General features: G+C 46.0%; 3 protein-coding genes across 3 annotated transcripts in view; all 3 read right to left on the bottom strand.

Moving 5' to 3' along the window:
- The window catches only part of LOC147099742 (ferritin heavy chain, oocyte isoform-like), a 53,303-nt gene extending 42,620 nt beyond the window's left edge, over window positions 1–10,683 (bottom strand). Inside the window, exon 1 of the mRNA XM_085969130.1 lies at window positions 10,545–10,683. Coding sequence (XP_085825256.1) covers window positions 10,545–10,646 — 102 coding nt within the window. The 5' untranslated portion in view covers window positions 10,647–10,683. The remainder of the gene's footprint in view (window positions 1–10,544) is intronic.
- Window positions 8,270–10,347, bottom strand: LOC147099743 (ferritin heavy chain, oocyte isoform-like). The gene is made up of 3 exons (XM_085969150.1): window positions 10,281–10,347; window positions 8,943–9,091; window positions 8,270–8,561 (listed from the first exon to the last, which is right to left on the bottom strand). The coding sequence occupies exons 1-3, from the start codon at window positions 10,345–10,347 to the stop codon at window positions 8,406–8,408; spliced, it is 372 nt and encodes a 123-aa protein (XP_085825276.1). The 3' UTR covers window positions 8,270–8,405.
- A 4,270-nt stretch (window positions 10,684–14,953) lies between the features above and the next one.
- Window positions 14,954–17,781, bottom strand: LOC147099741 (ferritin heavy chain, oocyte isoform-like). The gene is made up of 4 exons (XM_085969358.1): window positions 17,609–17,781; window positions 16,138–16,284; window positions 15,630–15,755; window positions 14,954–15,282 (listed from the first exon to the last, which is right to left on the bottom strand). The coding sequence occupies exons 1-4, from the start codon at window positions 17,708–17,710 to the stop codon at window positions 15,130–15,132; spliced, it is 528 nt and encodes a 175-aa protein (XP_085825484.1). The 5' UTR covers window positions 17,711–17,781; the 3' UTR covers window positions 14,954–15,129.
- Between the last annotated feature and the right edge of the window lie 1,614 nt (window positions 17,782–19,395).

The raw sequence follows: 19,395 nt of genomic DNA, 5'->3' as shown, positions 1-19,395 counted from the left end.
ATAAGTATGTTGTAAGCTAAAAAGGGAGGATTGTAGTGTATGTAACTGTTCTACATTTAAGAGAACTATTGTATGTAGCCGTTTACCTTTAAGAGAACTATTTTAGGTGTGGCACTACTTTATCTTGGCTGCTGTATACTGTAATACCGACGGTGACCACACCGGTATATAAGTGCTGTGGCAGAACTTATTGGGAAGATTCGCCCTGACCTTCGAATAGTAAAGTCCTGTTTAAGTTACTCTTGTAGTCTGTGTATTACTTCGCTATACAACCCACAGACTTTACAGTGGCGACGAGTTCGATCTTACCCTGCGGCAACAATACTTCTGAAGAAGTAAACGAGCGTCGAGAAGAGGCACCCGCCCTCGTCGTTTTGCTGAGAGAAAACTCGAGTCTGCAGACCAAGAAAGGAGGAAGATTTCAAACACGAAGTCTTCCATCAGCAACAGGCACGGATTGTCCCTTCTGCCACGGTGGTGAGTGAGCCGATCAACACGAGAAGCAAGTCGGCCATGGTGACTGTGAGTAAAGGGAAAATAGAAACAAATAAATGGAGGATAAGGGCGGTGCACTCGACCACGGTCGAGGGGGAAAGGAGCCGGACAGAAGTCAGGCCTAGAGGCACTGAGACTGGGGCAGCGTGGAGCAGAAGCCGCGGTACAAGCGGGCCGGGGAGCATCATGAGACGACTAGACCGCGATGGCGAAAAAGGCCGGACAAATACCGCGACCACGAGGCGCAGCGACCGGGATCGTAAGGCGCGGGAAGATATAAACATAAATAAGCCACGGAGAACTCAGCCACAGCCGGGGAGGAAAGCACCGGACTGCGAGAAGCTGGGAGGCGCGATTGGGGTGAAAAAGGCCAGACAGTGACTGAGGCCACGAAGCGCTGCGACCGGATCGTAAGGCGCGGGAAGAGATAAAAATAAATAAACCGCGGAGAACGCAGCCGCAGCCGGGGAGGAAGCACCGGACTGCGAGAGGCTGGGAGGAGCGATTGGGTGAAAAAGGTCGGACAGTGACCGAGGCCACGAAGCGCTGCGACCGGGATCGTAAGGCGCGGGAAGAGATAAAATAAATAAATCGCGGAGAACTCAGCCGCAGCCGGGGAGGGAAGCACCGGACTGCGAGAGGGCTGGGAGGCGCGATTGAGAGCCGCGCTAGCGGGAGAGACAGAGCCCGAGCGAGAGCCGCGCGAACGGGAGAGACAGAGCCCGAGAGAGAGCGAGCGAGAGCCGCGCGAGCGGGAGAGACAGAGCCCGAGGAAGACTGAGCGAGATCCAGCCCAGCGGCTGAAACTGTTCGCCGTCAACGGGTTGTACCCAGCACCGGAGAGACAGAGCCCGAGCGAGGGAGACTGAGCGAGATCCAGCCAGCGGCTGAGACCGTTCGCCGTCAACGGGTTGTACCCAGAGCCGGTTGCCCGGCCGAGAGAAGGGAACACGCTGAAGCCGAAGCGCAGGCTGCGAACCCCGAAAGCCAGCCGCCGTCGCCCGAGGGAAAAGCTTACCCCTCCTGCCAGGGGAAGAAAAGCGGGAACCGCCATCTTGAAAGTGGGCGGGGAAAGAAGATAAGCGTGGAAAACCGCGGGAAGCCGCCAGTAGGCGGAGAAAAAGACAGAAGCGGGAACCGCCATTTTGAAAGGGGCGGGGAAAGAAGATAAGCGCGGGGAAACCGCCATCTTGGAAAAAAAAAGAGTTAAAGAAATATTTCGTTGTTGTTTATCAGGGAGGTGAAGATGCCTAAGCGTGGTAACATCAACGATTTCAATTCTGAGGTAGAAGATTGGGCCACGTATGTAGAACGCATTGAGATATATTGTGAGGCCAATAAAATAGAGGATGATGATAAAGCTATAACCTTGCTAAACTCGATGGGGGCGAAGACATACGGGCTATTGAAACATCTTCTAGCACCAGTTAAACCGGCGGATCAAACCTTCGATAATATTGTTGCTGTTCTGAAGGATCACTTGAACCCCACACCGCTGATGTTGGCGGAACGATTCAAATTTTATGCGAGAACGCAACGGAAAGAGGAAAGCAACGCGGAATACTTGGTCGAACTGCTTCGGCTAGCGAAATACTGCCAGTTTGGAGGAAATCTGACAGAGGCATTGCGAGACAAGTTCGTGTGCGGGTTGTCGAAGGAAGGAACGCAAAAGCGACTGCTCGAAGAGAACGACCTTACACTGGATAGGGCTGTCCTTATTGCAGCATCACGCGAAGCCGCAGCGAAAGGAACTGCAGAAATGCAGCTGAAGGCAGCGGTCCTCAGTGTGGATCAAATTACTTCGGGTGCAACGAAATGTTATCGTTGTGGGAAGACAACACATGACCAGAACCAATGCTGGTTTAAAAACCAGGACTGTAGGAAATGCGGCAAATTGGGTCACATGGACAAAGTATGCCGGTCAGGGAAGAAGACCAACAACCAAAAAAAAAGCCATCACAGGAAAAGTACAACAAAGTACACAAGGTGGTTGAGAAGAGTTCAGATGAACAGAATTCGGATTCAGACCCAAACGGCCAGGAACTGGGTAGTCTGAGAATTCATAATGTGAGTAAGGAAGCTGACCTACAAACTATCTGGGTCATGCTAAAAATAGCCGGAGTCCAAGTGAGAATGGAATTGGACACTGGATCAGCCCTATCAGTCATAAATCGAAGGGATTACAACCGGCTATTCTCACATATACCCTTGAGAGATACCAAGTTCGTATTGCAGACATACACGGGGCATAAAGTATACCCCATGGGAAAGATAAGAGCCAAGGTGAGAGACAGGGGCAAAGAACACCCCGGAATGGACTTATACGTACTACCTGAGGGAGGACCACCACTTCTAGGACGGGAGTGGATCAAGAAAATAGACATGGAATGGCACTACCTCAAAGCAATAATGAGTGAGGACTCGGGGCAGACAATCAGCTCAGACTCTGAAACGGATGACGATAAGACTAGCCCAAGCATGAAAGACAAGTCTAAAATGAACTTGCTGACGAAGGTTGGTAGAACGAATGTGGGCATAAAGGCTTATGCTCCAGAGGAGAACAAATTTTCAGAACAGAATTCCTCTGAACAACAACAACAACATAGCTTGACAGAGAATTCTGAGTCTGTTCAAGTTACAGACATATATATTACTGAGGAACATCGAGCTCGAACGCAAACTTATTTCAGATTACGACAGCAATTAGAACAATTGAATTGCCGTCTCGAGCAAGAGATGAAAGCAATGAAAAAGTTCTATGATACCGAATGGGAGAATCTGGAAAGACAACAGAAGCAGCTGGGGAAGAAAAGGGAGCAGGAGCACACAAACCGTCTGCACGAGGAGGCCAAACGAATCAAAGCTGATTCGGCTTCTGAAGGGGCGTGCTCCAATCCAGTGGAACAAGATGGGCCGCAACTGAAGGCGCTGGTTAGCAGGTTGCAGGCAGAAAAAGCTGAGTTGGTCGACATGACTTCCAAGCTCCTACTGAAGTTGGGTGCAGCATCACCGGACGATTCAGTTGTGGAAATTCGAATGATGGGGGCTGCGGATGATGGCGAAGTAGAAGCAGCAAAGGAGCCCCAGGACAAGGTTCTAAACAGCCCTGCAGCTAATGGAAAAGGGATGAGGACAGAAGAGTTAACAGTCAGCCAACTCGTCCAGGGCAAGGTTATAAACAGCCCTGTAGTTAATGGAAAAGGGATGATGGCAGAAGAGTTAACAGTCAGCCAACTCATTCATATGCTGAGGGATAAAACTCTAAAATGGGAAAAACTTAAATACGAGCCTCAATCTTCAAAGGGAAGGGAGCTCTCAAAAGTCATTGGAAGAGCTGAGGTGGCAACCCAGACTGAGAAGTCTGCAGCAGAACAGCCCTTGGATGCCAAAAGTACGCTGACGCACGGCAATGTAGAACAACAGAATACTGAAACAGCTACTTCAGTAGAGGGATTGAATAGTCCGATCAATCAATCTCCGAATGAAGTTGCAGTATTGAAATCACAAATGAGGTCATTAGTAAAAGACTTGCAGGAAGCCCAGAAAAAGCGGGATGAATCTGAACGCATGATGAAGTCTCTTCAGGACAGATGTCGGGATTTGGAACAAAAGTCGGCTAACGTCCAGCTGGGTAAGGAGGAAATAGAAGACCCTCTCGCGGGCCTAGCTCAGGACGACACCGAATATTACCATGATCTGTTGAGTGACACTGAATATTACGAGGACCTGGTCTGCCCAGCTTGTGCCGAGAACTCCCAAAGTGCCGAAATCAGGATGAATCACTTAAAGTCTAAGGAACATAGGGAGATGGTGGCGTTACAGCTGGCAGCTGACAATGGAGCCCCGAGAGTCTCCAAGAAGCAAAAAAAGGAAAAGACGAAGCAGAAGATGATAACCATCTGAACCATTATTACCTCTACCCGATCACACACGTGGTCCCCCGAACGGAGCCAAATCAGTTGGAAAGTAGGAAAATTTCCCAAGGCAATCCAACTGTTTTTTGTTTGTTTTAAAAAGTCAGCAATGCTGGTTCAGAAGTGATGGAAGTAAAGCTGTTAAGTCTAGGGAAGGACTATGGGATGAGTCCCTCTAGCAAGGTGACCCGACTACACCACGGAGGCGTGGTCCGGACCGAGTCAAGAAGATCAGAGACTGAATCTGTGAACTGTTTCCCGCAGAGACTGAATCTGCGAACTGTTTCCGCAGAGACTACCTCTGTGAACTGTTGTAACATGAAGTTGGATATGTTATGATGTTATGTTAATGGGGAATAAGTATGTTGTGAGCTAAAAAGGGAGGATTGTAGTGTATGTAACTGTTCTACCTTTAAGAGAACTATTGTATGTAACCGTCCACCTTTAAGAGAACTGTTTTAGGTGTGGCACTACTTTATCCTGGCTGCTGTATACTGTAATACCGACGGTGACCACACCGGTATATAAGTGCTGTGGCAGAATTTATTGGGCAGATTCGCCCTGACCTTCGAATAGTAAAGTCCTGTTTAAGTTACTCTTGTAGTCTGTGTATTACTTCGCTATACAACCCACAGACTTTACAGAAACATTTCTGAGCGACAGGATAAATCTTCATTTAGAAAGACACAGATTAATCAGGGACAGTCAGCATGGATATGTTAAGGGAAGGTCATGTCTGACTAACTTCATTGAATTGTTTGAGGAGGTAACAAGGAGGGTCGATGAGAGTAGTGCGTTTGTTGTAGTCTATATGGATTTTAGCAAGGCTTTTGATAAGGTCCTGCAAGGCAGACTGGTCACAAAAGTAAAAGCCCATGAGATCCAAGGCAAAGGGGCAAGTTGGATCCAAAATTGGCTCAGAGGCAGGAAACAAAGCGTAATGGTCGAAGGGTGTTTTCGTGACTGGAAGGCTGTTTCCAGTGGGGTTCCGCAGGGCTCAGTAATGGGTCCTTTGCTTTTTGTGGTATATATCAATGATTTAGACTTGAATGTAGGAAGTATGATTAAGAAGTTTGCAGATGATACAAAAATTGGCTATGTGGTTGATAATGAAAAAACCGAAGACTGCAGGAAGATATCAATGGACTGGTCAGGTGGGCAGAACAGTGGCAAATGGAATTCAATCTGGAGAAGTGTGAGGTCATGCATTTGTGGAGGGCTAACAAGGCAAGGGTTAAATGGTAGGACACTGAGAAGTGCAGAAGATCAGAGGGACCTTGGAGTGCATGTCCACAGATCTCTGAAGTTAGCTGGACAGGTAGATAAGGTGGTTAAGAAGGCATACGGGATACTTGCTTTATTAGCCGAGGCATAGAATATAAGAGCAGGGAGGTTATGCTTGAAATGTATAAAACACTGGTTAGGCCGCAGCTAGAGTACTGCGTGCAGTCCTGGTCACCACATTACAGGAAGGATGTGATTGCACTAGAGAGGGTACAGAGGAGATTTACGAGGATGTTGCCTGGGCTGAAGAATTTTAGCTATGAGGAAAGATTGGATAGGCTGGGTTGTCCTATTTATCTCTCAAATAAAAACAGAAAATGCCGGAGACACTCGGCAGGTCAGGCAGCGTCTGTGAAGAGAGAAACAGAGTCAGCGTTTCAGGTCGATGACCTTTCGTCAGAACTGGAAAAAAGCCGGAAATGGAACAGATTCTTAAGCAAGTGAAGAGGCTGGGAATGGGGGGAGGGAGGAAAGAACAAAAGGGACGGTCTGTGATAGGATGGAAGGCAGGAGAGATTAAGAGACATTGAGAGATATTCAAGGCAAAGGGAGATGGTAATGGGACAGGTTAAGAAACAAAGGATGGCTCTAGATGAAGTGTAAATTGTGCTTTCTTTTAATATTAATCCCTCAACCAACATAACAAAAACAGATGATCCAGTCATTATCACATTGTTGTTTGTGGGAGCTTGCTGTGTGCAAATTGGCTGCTATGCTTCCTACATTACAACAGTGACTACACTTCAAAAAGTACTTCATGGGCTGTCAAGTGCTTTGAGACATCCGGTGGTCGTGAAAGGCGCTTTAGAAATTCAAGTCTTTCTTTTCCTTAGTCTCATTCTTTTGTATTTTCCCACATTATATGCCATTTTCCACCCACCTATCCCGGTCCCTTTGTATTTGTAGGTCCACCTCACCCCCATTATTAGATTCATGCCAGCTTTAAATGATGGTTAACTGCGTATGTGTGTTTTTGTAATGTTTTAAATATTACCTTTTGCACGAGTACATTCCATGTATTTGACATGTACTGGGGTAAGTCTGGTCTATCCGCCGGGGAAAGGATGTTTGAGTTAAGCTGACGGGATTGGGGGGATTGCAGGAAGAGAGAGGCAATCACTGGGTGTACTCTTTTTGAGCAACCTATAAACAAACAGACTGTAACTAAACTCAAAACAATAAGTGAAACTTAACAAATTAAATTGAAATTTGGTTGCCGGAGGGGGTGACGATGCACTCCAGTCCCCGCGGCGCCCACTGGTCGCAGGAGGCCTCAAGCGTGCCGGGGACACTACGTGCTCCATCTCCAGGGCCACCCGGGCACGAACAAGAGACAGGCAGTCGGGCCGAACGACTCCCTGCTGTCTGGACCCAGTTGCTGGCAATCACTGTGTGTAGTGCTGGTTGTGTAGATATTGTCCCACTTGTGAAAAGAGACTATCTGGTATAGACTTGTTTCAGTGATTAATCTCTCGATGTTTGACTGGCCAGGAGGAAAGTACAAATGCAAAGAGGCGAGGAGACTGTTGAATCTTCTCTGGTGGAACAGTAAGTCCAGTAAATCATTGAGATGAGAGTTACTGGCGTTTCCCTAAATCTGGCGAGGCAAGGACAGTGCTGGGATTCCGTAGATACCTCGTGCTCCCGCTAGGATCAAAACACTGTGGGATCAACAGCAAAGAACAGGCTAAGAAAGTGCATCAAAGGTGGAATACTATTGAATTAAAGATGAAGTAAGGAAAAGTGGGACTGGTGGACTGACACGTGTTCATATGATACAGGCATGTTGAGAATAACCTTGGATTTTCACCCAAGGTAGGTCAAAACTCAAAGCTCTAACACTGTGACCAAGTCTCTAATTGGTTATCCTGCAGTTACCTTGCTCTATTCTCCAACTCTCCATTAGGCTTAGAAGTGGCAGCTTTGGCAGTTCGAACCTAGTCCAGTGTGGTTCTAGGCCAATGGGACTCCATGAAGAGAGTATTCATCTCCCCCCCCCCCCACAAATTTTCTTCAAGAAAGGAATCGCATAAAGGCCAGTTGGAACTCCGATTTGAATTAGGACAATGCCGCTAGACTAGATTGGGTGTTTAAACAAATTGTCTGCAACTTAAAGCATCAAATGAAACTTAATTAAAATTTGGTTGTTGGGCGTGATGATGCACTCCAGTCCCGACCGGTCATGGAAGGGCTCGAGCGCGCTGGCAGACACCGCGTGCTCCATCTCCAGGGAGAACCGGGCACAAACATGGCCACAGAAGAGAGGAAGGCAGGTGAGCCGAAGAACTCCCTCGACCGCCCGCTGCTTGGACCAGTTAATGGCCTTTTTGGGAAGGCCCAGGAACAGTCCTACGAGGAGGTGCTCCAATCTGCCTGCTCCCTCCGCACCGGGTGACCGAAGATCAAGAGCGTGGGACTGAAGTGCAGCCAAAAATTGAGCAGCCAATTCACATAATGAAAGAGGGGCTGCAACCTCTCGCATTCTGTGTAAACACAGCCCAGTGTAGCTCTTGTCTGAAGACAACCAAATGTTAATCAGAAAATAAGCAACCACTCAAATTTACAAGGAGACAAAATCCAGTCCAATGTTGAACAGTTTATTTATAGTTAGTGACAGTCTCACAGCTCTTTGTACAAAGTCACACAACCCATCCCTGAAGGACAGGGTCTCCCCCACAATTATACAAACACAAGTACTGAACACAATAAGCTTCAGTCACTCTCCCCCAGGCTGTGCTTGTCAAACAGGTACTCTCCCATGCCATTCTCAGGGGCTCCCAGTCTCTTCAAGTTGGTGATGTGAGCTCCAAGCTTCTTGATCATCTTCACTTGCTCATCCAAGTAGTGGGTCTCCAGGAAGTCACACAACTGAAAGAAAGAAACAAAGTGAAACTAGTTATGGCCAGTAGCAGATATCAAGGAACATGATCTCCCCCCCAACCACTCCCCCAACCCTAGAGTTGGGATTTTAATCCTCTTGGACTGGAGGATAGTCAAGTGGTGTAATTGAGATGATGTAAATTTGCTCCAATGAACCAGTAATTCCTGTACAATAGATGCTAAGAACACCAACAGCTTTATTCTCAATGTCCACATTAGGCCAACTGTCCAGTCCTCTCCCCAACCCACTTAAGGACCCAGGAGAGACACCAACACAAAGCAATTGGGCATGGGGAATATTGAATAGGCTCAAGGACAGCAAGGTTCCACCACCTCCAACACACCCAACAACCCACATTAAGAACTTACATGAGGGTCGGTGTGCCCAGTGGAGAGTTTGTGCAGATCCAGCAGACTCTGGTTGACATTCTTCTCCATCTGTAGAGCTCTCTGCATCGCCTCCAGACCATTGCTCCACTCATCCTGCTCTGGTTTCTGAAGGGGAAAGTCACAGTTCACTTACAATGAATTAAACAAAAATACACAAGACAGCACAAGGAAAACAGGGGTGAAATGCAGCCAGAATTCCATGTTACCATGAACCAATGTGTCACAGGAATATAGAATGACAGCATTAAGCCACCAGAACCATGGAATCAAATTGGAACCAATTGCTTTAGAAAGTATTGGAAACAAGGGGATCCCAACAGAAGGCCACTCATTTATTGAATCCAACCTTGATGTCCTCCAAGATGATTCGGCCTCCACGCCGATTCTGGAATTTCATCAATTTCTCAGCATCCTCGTGTTTCTCATGTGACTGCTCCTTGAGGAACTCGGCAAAGTGACGCAGGGCAACATCATCCCGGTCAAAGTAATAGGACTGTGGAGAGAATTTTAAACAGCTTCATCAGACCTAGATCTTCATATACAATGCAAGATTATATTTACCCCTAGTTAGCTAGTGAGTTCTTAATCTTGCAAAAATAGATAGAACCATAGAAGATAGGAGCAGTAGTAGGCCATTCGGCCCCTTGAGCCTGTTCCAACGTTTAGTGAGATCATGGCTGATCATCCAAACAAGTACCCTGTCCCTGGCTTCTCCCTTGATCCTGAAGATACCATTGGTTAACTAACAAAATGCAATTCACTTCACTAATCTGAACATGTTGGCCAGCTTCTCCTCCCAAGAACCAGGATGAAACAGTCAACCAACAAATAAAAACTATAAACTACAGTTCAGGATTATATTTCATGACCAGTCAAACTAAACTCTACTGCTGGATAAGTAGTCCCTCCTCTATTTCCTGTCATTCAGATGAGATGTTAAACAGAGGCCCTGTCTGTCCTCAGGTGGATGTGAAAGATCTCAAAGGCACTACTTCAGAGAACAGGGGAGTTCTCTCCAGATTCCCAGGCCAATATTTATCCCTCAACCAAAACAAATGATCTGATGAGTATCATTGTTTGTGCAAGCTTACTGTGCACAAATTGGCTGCTGCATTTCCCACATAACAGGTGGCTTCATTGACTACCTCCCAAAGTGCCTTGTAGCCAAAGAGATCTAGGCACAGTGAACAAGGCTTCAACACCAGGATTCCCAGAACTTCACTTCCAGTTGAAGAGAAAGCTAGTGAGGACCTGCCATCATGTCACTCACTACAGTCACCCCACTGAAACTGAACTTGGTTTCATATCAACAAGCACCAACAGTCACTTGACCAGGTTTGTGCTCTTCTGTTACAAACTCAGGCAGCAGCTGAGCTAGTTCCATATATTAAACCTGCTCAACAGAGTGCAGCTGCTACAAGGAGCAGGCCATCAACACGACAAGCTCACCCTGAAGTACTCACTGCTCAAACATTGCTTCCCCAGGTAAGGAAGTCAAGAGAAATATAGTTGAAAGCCAGTTCATGGAACTACAGAATGTCCAGCTTTTAAGAATACAGCAACAAGGAATACAAGACTCACCATGGAAAGATAAACATAGGAGGAATAGAGCTCCATGTTAATTTGCTTGTTGACAGCATCCTCACAGTCCTTGTGGTAGTTCTGACGTACTTGGGAGGCCATCTTCACTATTTCCTGTTATACTATTACTGCTCACTAGCACCTAGAAAGTTCAAAAACTAACCCTTTCTAACTCAAGCTCTTGTATTTATACTACTGGGACAGCCTGCATTCAAACAAGGAATGACATCACCAATGACGATTGACAATCCCTGAGAGCCAATCAGGAATCTTTCCTGAATCCAGGCACCAATTAACAAAGGAGAGGGGGTGTGGGGGAGGAGGGGGGGAGACCCAGAGCCAATCAGAGCTATGGAAAACCGGCAGGTTTGGGAGATCATCTCGGTGATGTCACTGCTTTTGGGTTCCTTGACCTTCTTCAAATCGGAAAGTCTCTCGTTGTTTGATGCTCTCATTTGAATTAAATGACAATTTGCTGCTTTCCAAAAGCTCAAGGTGCTGAGAATCATCCTTCGTTATCGATGAATTTTCCTACAATCGTTCCTTCATCGTCGCTGGGTCAAAATCCTGGAACTCACTGCCTAACAGCATTGTGGGAGTACCTTCACCGCACGGAGTTCAAGAAGGCGGCTCACCCCCACCTTCTCCAGTGCGACTCGCGCCGAGCAATACATTCTGGCCGTTGACAGCGACGCCCACATTCCGTGAATTAATATTCTAAAAATGGAATAAATTGATTGGAAACATCTTTGTGTGTTATGGAACATACACCAGAGTATTATTCATTTCACATTTTCAGATTCTGTAGAACCGGGACCCATGAGGCTTGACTTTCCATTAAATATTTCTCCCCATCACACAATCCCTTCGGATGTAAAGACAGAAATTTCTCTTCCAGAAAAAACAGGCAAGTTCCCGATGGCGGGGAGTCCAGAACCAGGGGTCACAGTCTAAGGATAAGTGGGAAGCCATTTAGGACTGAGATGAGGAGGAATTTCTTCACCCAGAGAGTGGTGAACCTGTGACATTCTCTGCCACACAGGGCAGTTGAGGAAAATTCATTAAATATATTCAAGAAGGATTTGAATATATTTCTTGAGGCTAAAGGGATCAAGGGATATGGGGAGAAAGCAGGGACAGGGTACTGAATTTGGATGATCAGCCACGATCTCATTAAATGGCTGAACAGGCTCGAGTTGCCGAATGGCCGACTGATGCTCCAATCTTCTATGTTTCTCTGTGTATTTTCTAGCCCGTCACTCGGGGAGCTGCTACCAGGGCTGTGCTTCTTTGTAGTCAGACTGTAGGAAATGTATCGGCACGGAGCGGGGTGAACGTCGACCTCATAGATTTTGTGAGATGCAAACAGTTACCATTAGTGCCGTTCTGACCTCAGTGCGGGGAGTGCTTGCAGCCGAACCGCACCCGAGTTCAACGTGTTAAATTGGTATAGAACCTCGGTTAGACTACACTTGGAGTACGGTGCACGGTTCTGGTCTCCATAGAATCATAGAATAGTGCAGCACAGAAGGAGGCCATTCAGCCCATCGAGTCTGTCCCGGCTCATTCAAAGAGCAATCCAGTTAGTCCCACTCCCCCGCTCTTTCCCCAGGAACCTGGAACTTTTTTCTACTTCAAGTATTTATCCAATTCCCTTTTGAAGGCCACTATTGAATCTGTATCCACCGCCCCATCAGGCAGCGCATTCCCAATCCTAACCACTCCTTGTGTAACAAAGTTTTTCCTCCTGTCACCTCTGGTTCTTTTGCTAATCATCTTAAATCTGTGTCCTCTGGTTATCGACCCTTCAGCCATTGGAAACAGTTTCTCTTTATTTACTCTTTCGAAACCCTTCATGATTTTAAACGCCTCTATCAAATCTCCTCTTAGCCTTTTCTGCTCTAAGGAGAATATTACAAAAAGGATATAGAGGCACTGGAGAAGGTGCACATTTGATTTACAAGGATGATAGCAGAACTGAGAGGTTATATCGATCAGGAATGACTGAACAAGCTGGGGCGCTTTTCTCTAGAAATAAGAAGGCTGAAGCGTGACCTAATAGAGGTCTTTAAAATTATGAAGGTAGATGGAAAGAAAATGCTTTCACTTGTGGGGGAGTCCAGAACTGAGGGCCATAAATATAAGATAGTCACTAATAAATCTAACAGGGGATTCAGGAGCAACTTCTTCAGTGGTGAGAATGTGGAACTCGCTACCACATAGGAGTAGTTGAGGCGAAGAGCAGAGATGCATTTAAGGGGAAGTTTGGAAAGAAGGGAATAGAAGGATATGCTGATCGGATTAGATGAAGAAGGGCGGGAGGAGGCTCGTGTGGAGCATAAACACCGGCACGGAGCAGTCGGGCCGAATGGCCAGTTTCTGTGCTGTAAATTCGATGTAATTCTTAAAACACGGGCGCCTGTAAAGTTTTTCACATCGAGTGAGCTGAAGACTTTGTTTTGTCTGAAACATGAAGCCATGAAACCCATCAGCACGCAAACCCATCCCGACTCGTAGAATTGCGGCTCATCGTCGTGTGAAATGTGGGGACTCAGATACCCCAGAAATGCCTCCGAGAGATGCAAAGACATGAACGTGGAATGGCTCAAGACGGCAATTTCATTGCACCCGCTGCAGTTCTCAGTGAAGTTCCTAAATTAGCGTGTAAACACTGGCGTGTTGCAGCTGCAGCATCATCAACGGATGAATCCATTCCTGGGGGTGAAGGACACAAATGGAGATGCAGTCGGATTTGGAAAGGATGATTGCTATTTGGTATGAACTGCACAATGGGCCTGAATACCAATCAATACATTTATGGAGGAGCTGCCGGTATTGGGTTTATACATTGATGGAACAGGCAGGGAGGGGGAAAGAGTTTCAGGAGAAGTATCCATTTAACTTGGGGGTTTTACTTTGTGCATTTAATGAAATACATTTACTCCTTCCAGAAGGATTATATTTTGTAGGAATACAGTTCCGCACGTATTCCTCGTCCTTCAATACCTTACCCAAGACCATGAGTGTTGGCAGGTTAGTCAAACATGGTGGGGGAGGGGGAAGGAGAGTGGTCCCAGAACAAAGCCCAGTAGGGTACTCACAGTTTCCCAGTAAGATATTTTCAAATTCTCTACCCCAAAGGGCTGTGGATGCTGAACCATTAACTATATTCAAGGCTCAGATAGATTTTTAGATTGTAGTGGGATCAAGGGATATGGAGATCGGGCTGGAAAGTAGAGGTGAGATTGAAGATCAGCCATGATTTTATTGAATGGTGGAGCAGGCTCAAGGGCCGCATGGCCTACTCCTGCTTCTAATTATGTTATGTGGATAGCAAGCCGATATGGCAATTGTTGATTCTCCTCCACCACCACATCAATTGTAATCCCCTTATCATGAGTTCAGTGAGCTCCAACATTGCTGGTCTGTGCAGCAGTTACTTGTTTCTCTTCCCAGAAAGGCTATAGCAGCAGTGGTGAGTTTGTTAACGGAGTTACCCCCACTAATGACTAATGGGGATCTGTAGCAGTTTACTGAATACAAACTGCTCTTCCCCAGGGAAAATATAATTCTTAGAGAATGCTAAACCAGAGCTTTCTCTTCATTGGACTGAAATGACAGAACACAGTCACAGCAAATCATCCTTGTGTTTATTATAACTTGTATTTCATTGTAGTGGCTAAATTATAACTCTCCAAGCTCTCAAGGGCAGGGGGAATATTCATCACCATGCCAACAAGTACTTCTATTTAACTGCCTAGAGCCCAAGCTTTGGAATGCCCTCCCTAAACCTCTCTGCCTCCTTTAAGACTCTAAAACCTACTTCTTACCAAGCTTCAGGGGTCCCTGGTCCCATTAGCTCATTTGGCTGAACACACCTTTGTACATTAAGCTGTTGTATTACAGCATTGCAGTTTGTTTGCAACACAAGATTGACAAATTTCCAAGAAATACATAGAATATCAAAGTTAAATAGATTAAAATTACCCCGGCAAAAAATATAACTGTTCCCGTTGGTGGAAGGGTCGAGAACCAGAGGACACAGATTTAAGATGATTGGAAGGGGGCCCAAAGACGACTGAGGAAAAACTGAACGCAGCGAGTGGTTAGGACCTGGAATGCACTGCCTGAGAGGGTGATGGTGGCAGACTCAATCTCTGTTTCCAAAAAGGGAACTAGACAAGTACCTGAAGGATAAAATGGCAGGGCTCCAGAGAAAGGGCAGGGTGTAGTACTAGCCGAAGTGCTCCTGCAGAGAGCCAGCATGGGCTCGACAGGCCTCTTGTGCTGTAACCATTCTATGACCAAATCCCATGACAACACTGCTGCACAGCCCAGTGTAATACTGGAAATGTAACCAAGTTATGCTAACTGGAACAAAAACCACTAAAATTTAGAAGGAGACAAAATCCAGTCAAATATAGAACAGTTTATTTACAGTTAGTGACATTTCACATTAAGAGCCCAGGTCTCTCAGCTCTTGCACAAAGTCACAAACCATCATTCCCTCCAGGACAGGCGTCTCGCACACAATTACAAATACAAGTACTAAACACAATAGGCTTCACCCCTGCAGTCAGTTTAGTCACTCTTCCCCCAGGGTGTGCTTGTCAAACAGGTACTCCCCCATGCCATTCTCAGGGGCTCCCAGTCTCTTCAAGTTGGTGATGTGATCTCCAAGCTTCTTGAGCATCTTCACTTGCTCATCCAAGTAGTGGGTCTCCAGGAAGTCACACAACTGGAAAAAGAGGGAAACTAGTTATGTCCAGCAGCAGATTTCAAGGAACATCCTAGCTTCCCCGCAAGAGTTCAATCCACTTGGACTGCAGGATAGTGTTGTGGTGCAATTGAGATTAAAGGAATTACTGCATCATTAGATTAAACTTCCTGCAGAATAGGGACATAGATCCTAAGATCACTGGGACACATTCACTAGTCAATGTCCACAGTAGGCCAACCTCCCACCACTCAAAAACCTAAAAGGCACCAACACAAAGCTATTGAGCGTGAAGATCTTTTGATTAGGCTCACGGTACCACCACCGCCAACTTAACAAATGCCCACATTACAGCTTCAAGAACTTACATGAGGGTCAGTCCTAACAGTGGCGAGTTTGTGCAGATCCAGCAGACTCTGGTTGACATTCTTCTCCAGCTGCAGAGCTCTCTGCATCACCTCCAGACCATTGCTCCACTCATCCCGCTCTGGTTTCTGGAAAGGGAAATTCAGACAGTTCACTGTACAATGGAATAAACAAACAAGTATTGAAGGAAATTAGGGGTGCAAATATCTAATGTTACCATGAACCAATGTGTTAGAAGAAAATAGAACTACAGCATTAAGCCAACACAACTACTGGAGTCAAATAACAGATGTAGTTAAGGGGAAGCTAGATAAGTACTAGGGAGAGGTGTATAGAACGATATGCAGATAGGGTTAGATGAAGCATGGCTCGTGGAGTATAAACTCTGTCATGGACCCACTTGGCCAAATGGCCTGTTTGTTCTAAATTGGAACCAATGGCTTTAGAATGTCTTTGAAACAATCAGTCTACGGGTCCCAGACAGAAGGTCACTTGTTCATTGAGCCAAACCTTGATGTCCTCCAAGATGATTCGGCCTCCACGCCGATTCTGGAATTTCATCAGTTTCTCCGCGTGCTCCCGTTCCTCGTGCGACTGCTCCTTGAAGAACTCGGCAAAGTGACGCAGGGCAACATCATCCCGGTCAAAGTAGAAGGACTATGGAGAGATCAGAAAAGTAGTTGGATATCCAATGGCAGATCTATCATGGGTATTGTACATAAAGCCAACCTGGATTTTGCTTTCTTTCAAAGGTTTAACATCTCACTGAACTCGTTGTACATGAAAACTAGCACAGGCCTACTTACTTCACTAACCTGGTAGAGAGTGGACAATCTGACCCCTAGCAATAGGGAAAATGGCCAATGGAAATGGCAAAAGAACCAGAGGCTACAGGAGGAAACTCAAGTGCATGCACTGCCTGAAAGGGTGGTGGGAGCAGATTAAATAGTAACTTGCAAATATTGGCCCAGAGCTATTGCCAAGGGCACTAAACAAACCCATTAAAGTAGAGTCTAGTCACAGTGCACAATTCATGTAGTACATCAAAGAGAAACTGGTCTGACTCTTACTGGCTACATTCATCCCATGAACTAAAATTACCACAAGCAGCATTAATTTGGCACCTTCAACACTAATCAAGGCATTGCACAGAAGAACCAGATACCAAGGAATAAAGGTTCATAAACCTTCAGAATTTGAAGTGCTTGGTCAAGGTCAAGAAGTAGGAAAGCAGAGGAGTTAAGGGAGAGTTCCACTGAGTAGGGTCAAAGTGGCTGAAGGCTTTACCACCATTAAAGCAAAAGGGAGCTAGAGAAAAAGACAGAAGGGCACAAACTAGTACTTAAAACTAGGAGGTTAAGAATATTAGGAACAGGAGTAGGCCATTCAGCCACCCAAGCCTGCTCCACCATTCAATTTGATCATGGCTGACCTGTAGCTTTACTCCATCCCCCTGGAGACCCTTACCCAACAAAACATCCGTCTTGAAAGCTCCAATTGTCCCAGCATCCACAGCTTGCGGGATGGGAGGGCAGGAAAAGAAAGTGTTCCGGATTTCCACCACCCTTGTGTGAAAAAGTGCTTCCTGACTTCCCTCCTAAATGGGCTACTTCTAATTTGAAGATTACATCCCCTCATTGCAAAAGCAAGGTAGGAAAAAGCCATGGGGTGATTTAGAAGTGAGGATAAGAATTCTGAATGCCACACATTGAATGCAGAGTGTATTCCAAATATAAACTTCAACACCCTCACAAGAGCCCAGGAGAGAGTCATTAAGATACTCAGAATAAGGTTCAGCTATTGCAAGGACCAGGAGAGGCAGTTTGTTGATGAACACACAAGCTGATAAATTGCATTATTATAGCTTTAAAAAATGAATTTACTGTGCATAGATTGAGGGGTGGGCTAGATACAGCACAGAATTTAGTAAAGTCACATTACATAGTCTCCATTGTGAAGTGGTCAGAAATACAAGACTCACCATGGAGAGATAAACATAGGAGGAATAGAGCTCCATGTTGATCTGCTTATTGACAGCATCCTCACAGTCCTTGTGGTAGTTCTGACGCACTTGAGAAGCCATCCTAATAATAATTATTATTAGTTATTGCTAAATCTAAACTTTGTTGAAGTAAGAAGCTGGGATTTAACCAACCCCCTCAAACTCCTAGTATTTATACTGCTGGATAATCCAGGGCGTGGCCACCTAGGTGATGAGTGACATTCCTCAATACCCAATCAGAAGTGGCAGCCTCTCTCAGAGCACCAATCAAGTAAAGGGAGGAGGGGAGATGACTCCCAGAGCCAATCAGAACTTTGAAAGGGGGTCGTCCGGCCGGATTGCCTCCCTCTCTTCCGTGGCCATGTTCGCGCCCGGGTGGCCCTAGAGCTGGAGCACGCGGTGTCCGCCGGCGCGCTAGATCACTTTCGTGACCGGTGGGCGCCGCGGGGACTGGAGTGCATAATTGGGCTGGAGAACCAAATTTTAATTTGATTATTAAGGTTTATTTGAAGTTTTATTGGTTTATTACAGTTTGATTGGTTTATTTACAGTTTTAATGGTTTATTTACAGTTTTTTATCTGTCTAAATTTATGGTTTTACCAAAAGAGGATCAAGTAAAGGGAGGAGGGGAGATGACTCCCAGAGCCAATCAGAACTTTGAAAGGGGGTCGTCCGGCCGGATTGCCTCCCTCTCTTCCGTGGCCATGTTCGCGCCCGGGTGGCCCTAGAGCTGGAGCACGCGGTGTCCGCCGGCGCGCTAGATCACTTTCGCGACCGGTGGGCGCCGCGGGGACTGGAGTGCATAATTGGGCTGGAGAACCAAATTTTAATTTGATTATTAAGGTTTATTTGAAGTTTTATTGGTTTATTACAGTTTTATTGGTTTATTTACAGTTTTAATGGTTTATTTACAGTTTTTTATCTGTCTAAATTTATGGTTTTACCAAAAGAGGATCAAGTAAAGGGAGGAGGGGGAGATGACACCCAGAGCCAATCATGACTTTGAAAAATGAGTGTCATTGGCTGACAAGGCAATAAGGATCCCAAAGGAAGGGGACACTGGCGTAGATTTAGACTTGAATGTAGGAAGTATGATTAAGAAGGTTGCAGATGATACAAAAATTGGCTGTGTGGTTGATAATGAAGGAAGCTGAAGACTGCAGGAAGATATCAATGGACTGGTCAGGTGGGCAGAACAGTGGCAAAAGGAATTCAATCTGGAGAAGTGTGAGGTCATGCATTTGTGGAGGGCTAACAAGGCAAGGGAATACACAAGGGTAGGACACTGAGAAGTGCAGAAGATCAGAGGGGCCTTGGAGTGCATGTCCACAGATCTCTGAAGGTAGCTGGACAGGTAGATAAGTTGGTTAAGAAGGCATACGGGATACTTGCCTTTATTAGCCGAGGCACAGAATATAAGAGCAGGGAGGTTATGCTTGAAATGTATAAAACACTAGTTAGGCCGCAGCTAGAGTACTGCGTGCAGTTCTGGTCACCACATTACAGGAAGGATGTGATTGCACTAGAGAGGGTACAGAGGAGATTTACGAGGATGTTGCCTGGGCTGAAGAATTTTAGCTATGAGGAAAGATTGGATAGGCTGGGTTGTCCTATTTATCCCTCAAATAAAAACAGAAAATGCCGGAGACATGTGGTGTATGTAACCGTTCCACCTTTAAGAGAACTATTTTAAGAGATGCACTACTTTATCTTGGCTGCTGTATACTGTAATACCGGTGGTGACCACACCGGTATATAAGTGCTG

The sequence above is a fragment of the Somniosus microcephalus genome, chromosome 28, assembly GCF_052327205.1.
Source record: "Somniosus microcephalus isolate GS21.2 chromosome 28, FLI_Smic_1.0, whole genome shotgun sequence".
In the NCBI taxonomy this organism is placed as follows: Eukaryota; Metazoa; Chordata; class Chondrichthyes; order Squaliformes; family Somniosidae; genus Somniosus; species Somniosus microcephalus.
This window is presented reverse-complemented; position numbering and strand designations above follow the sequence as displayed.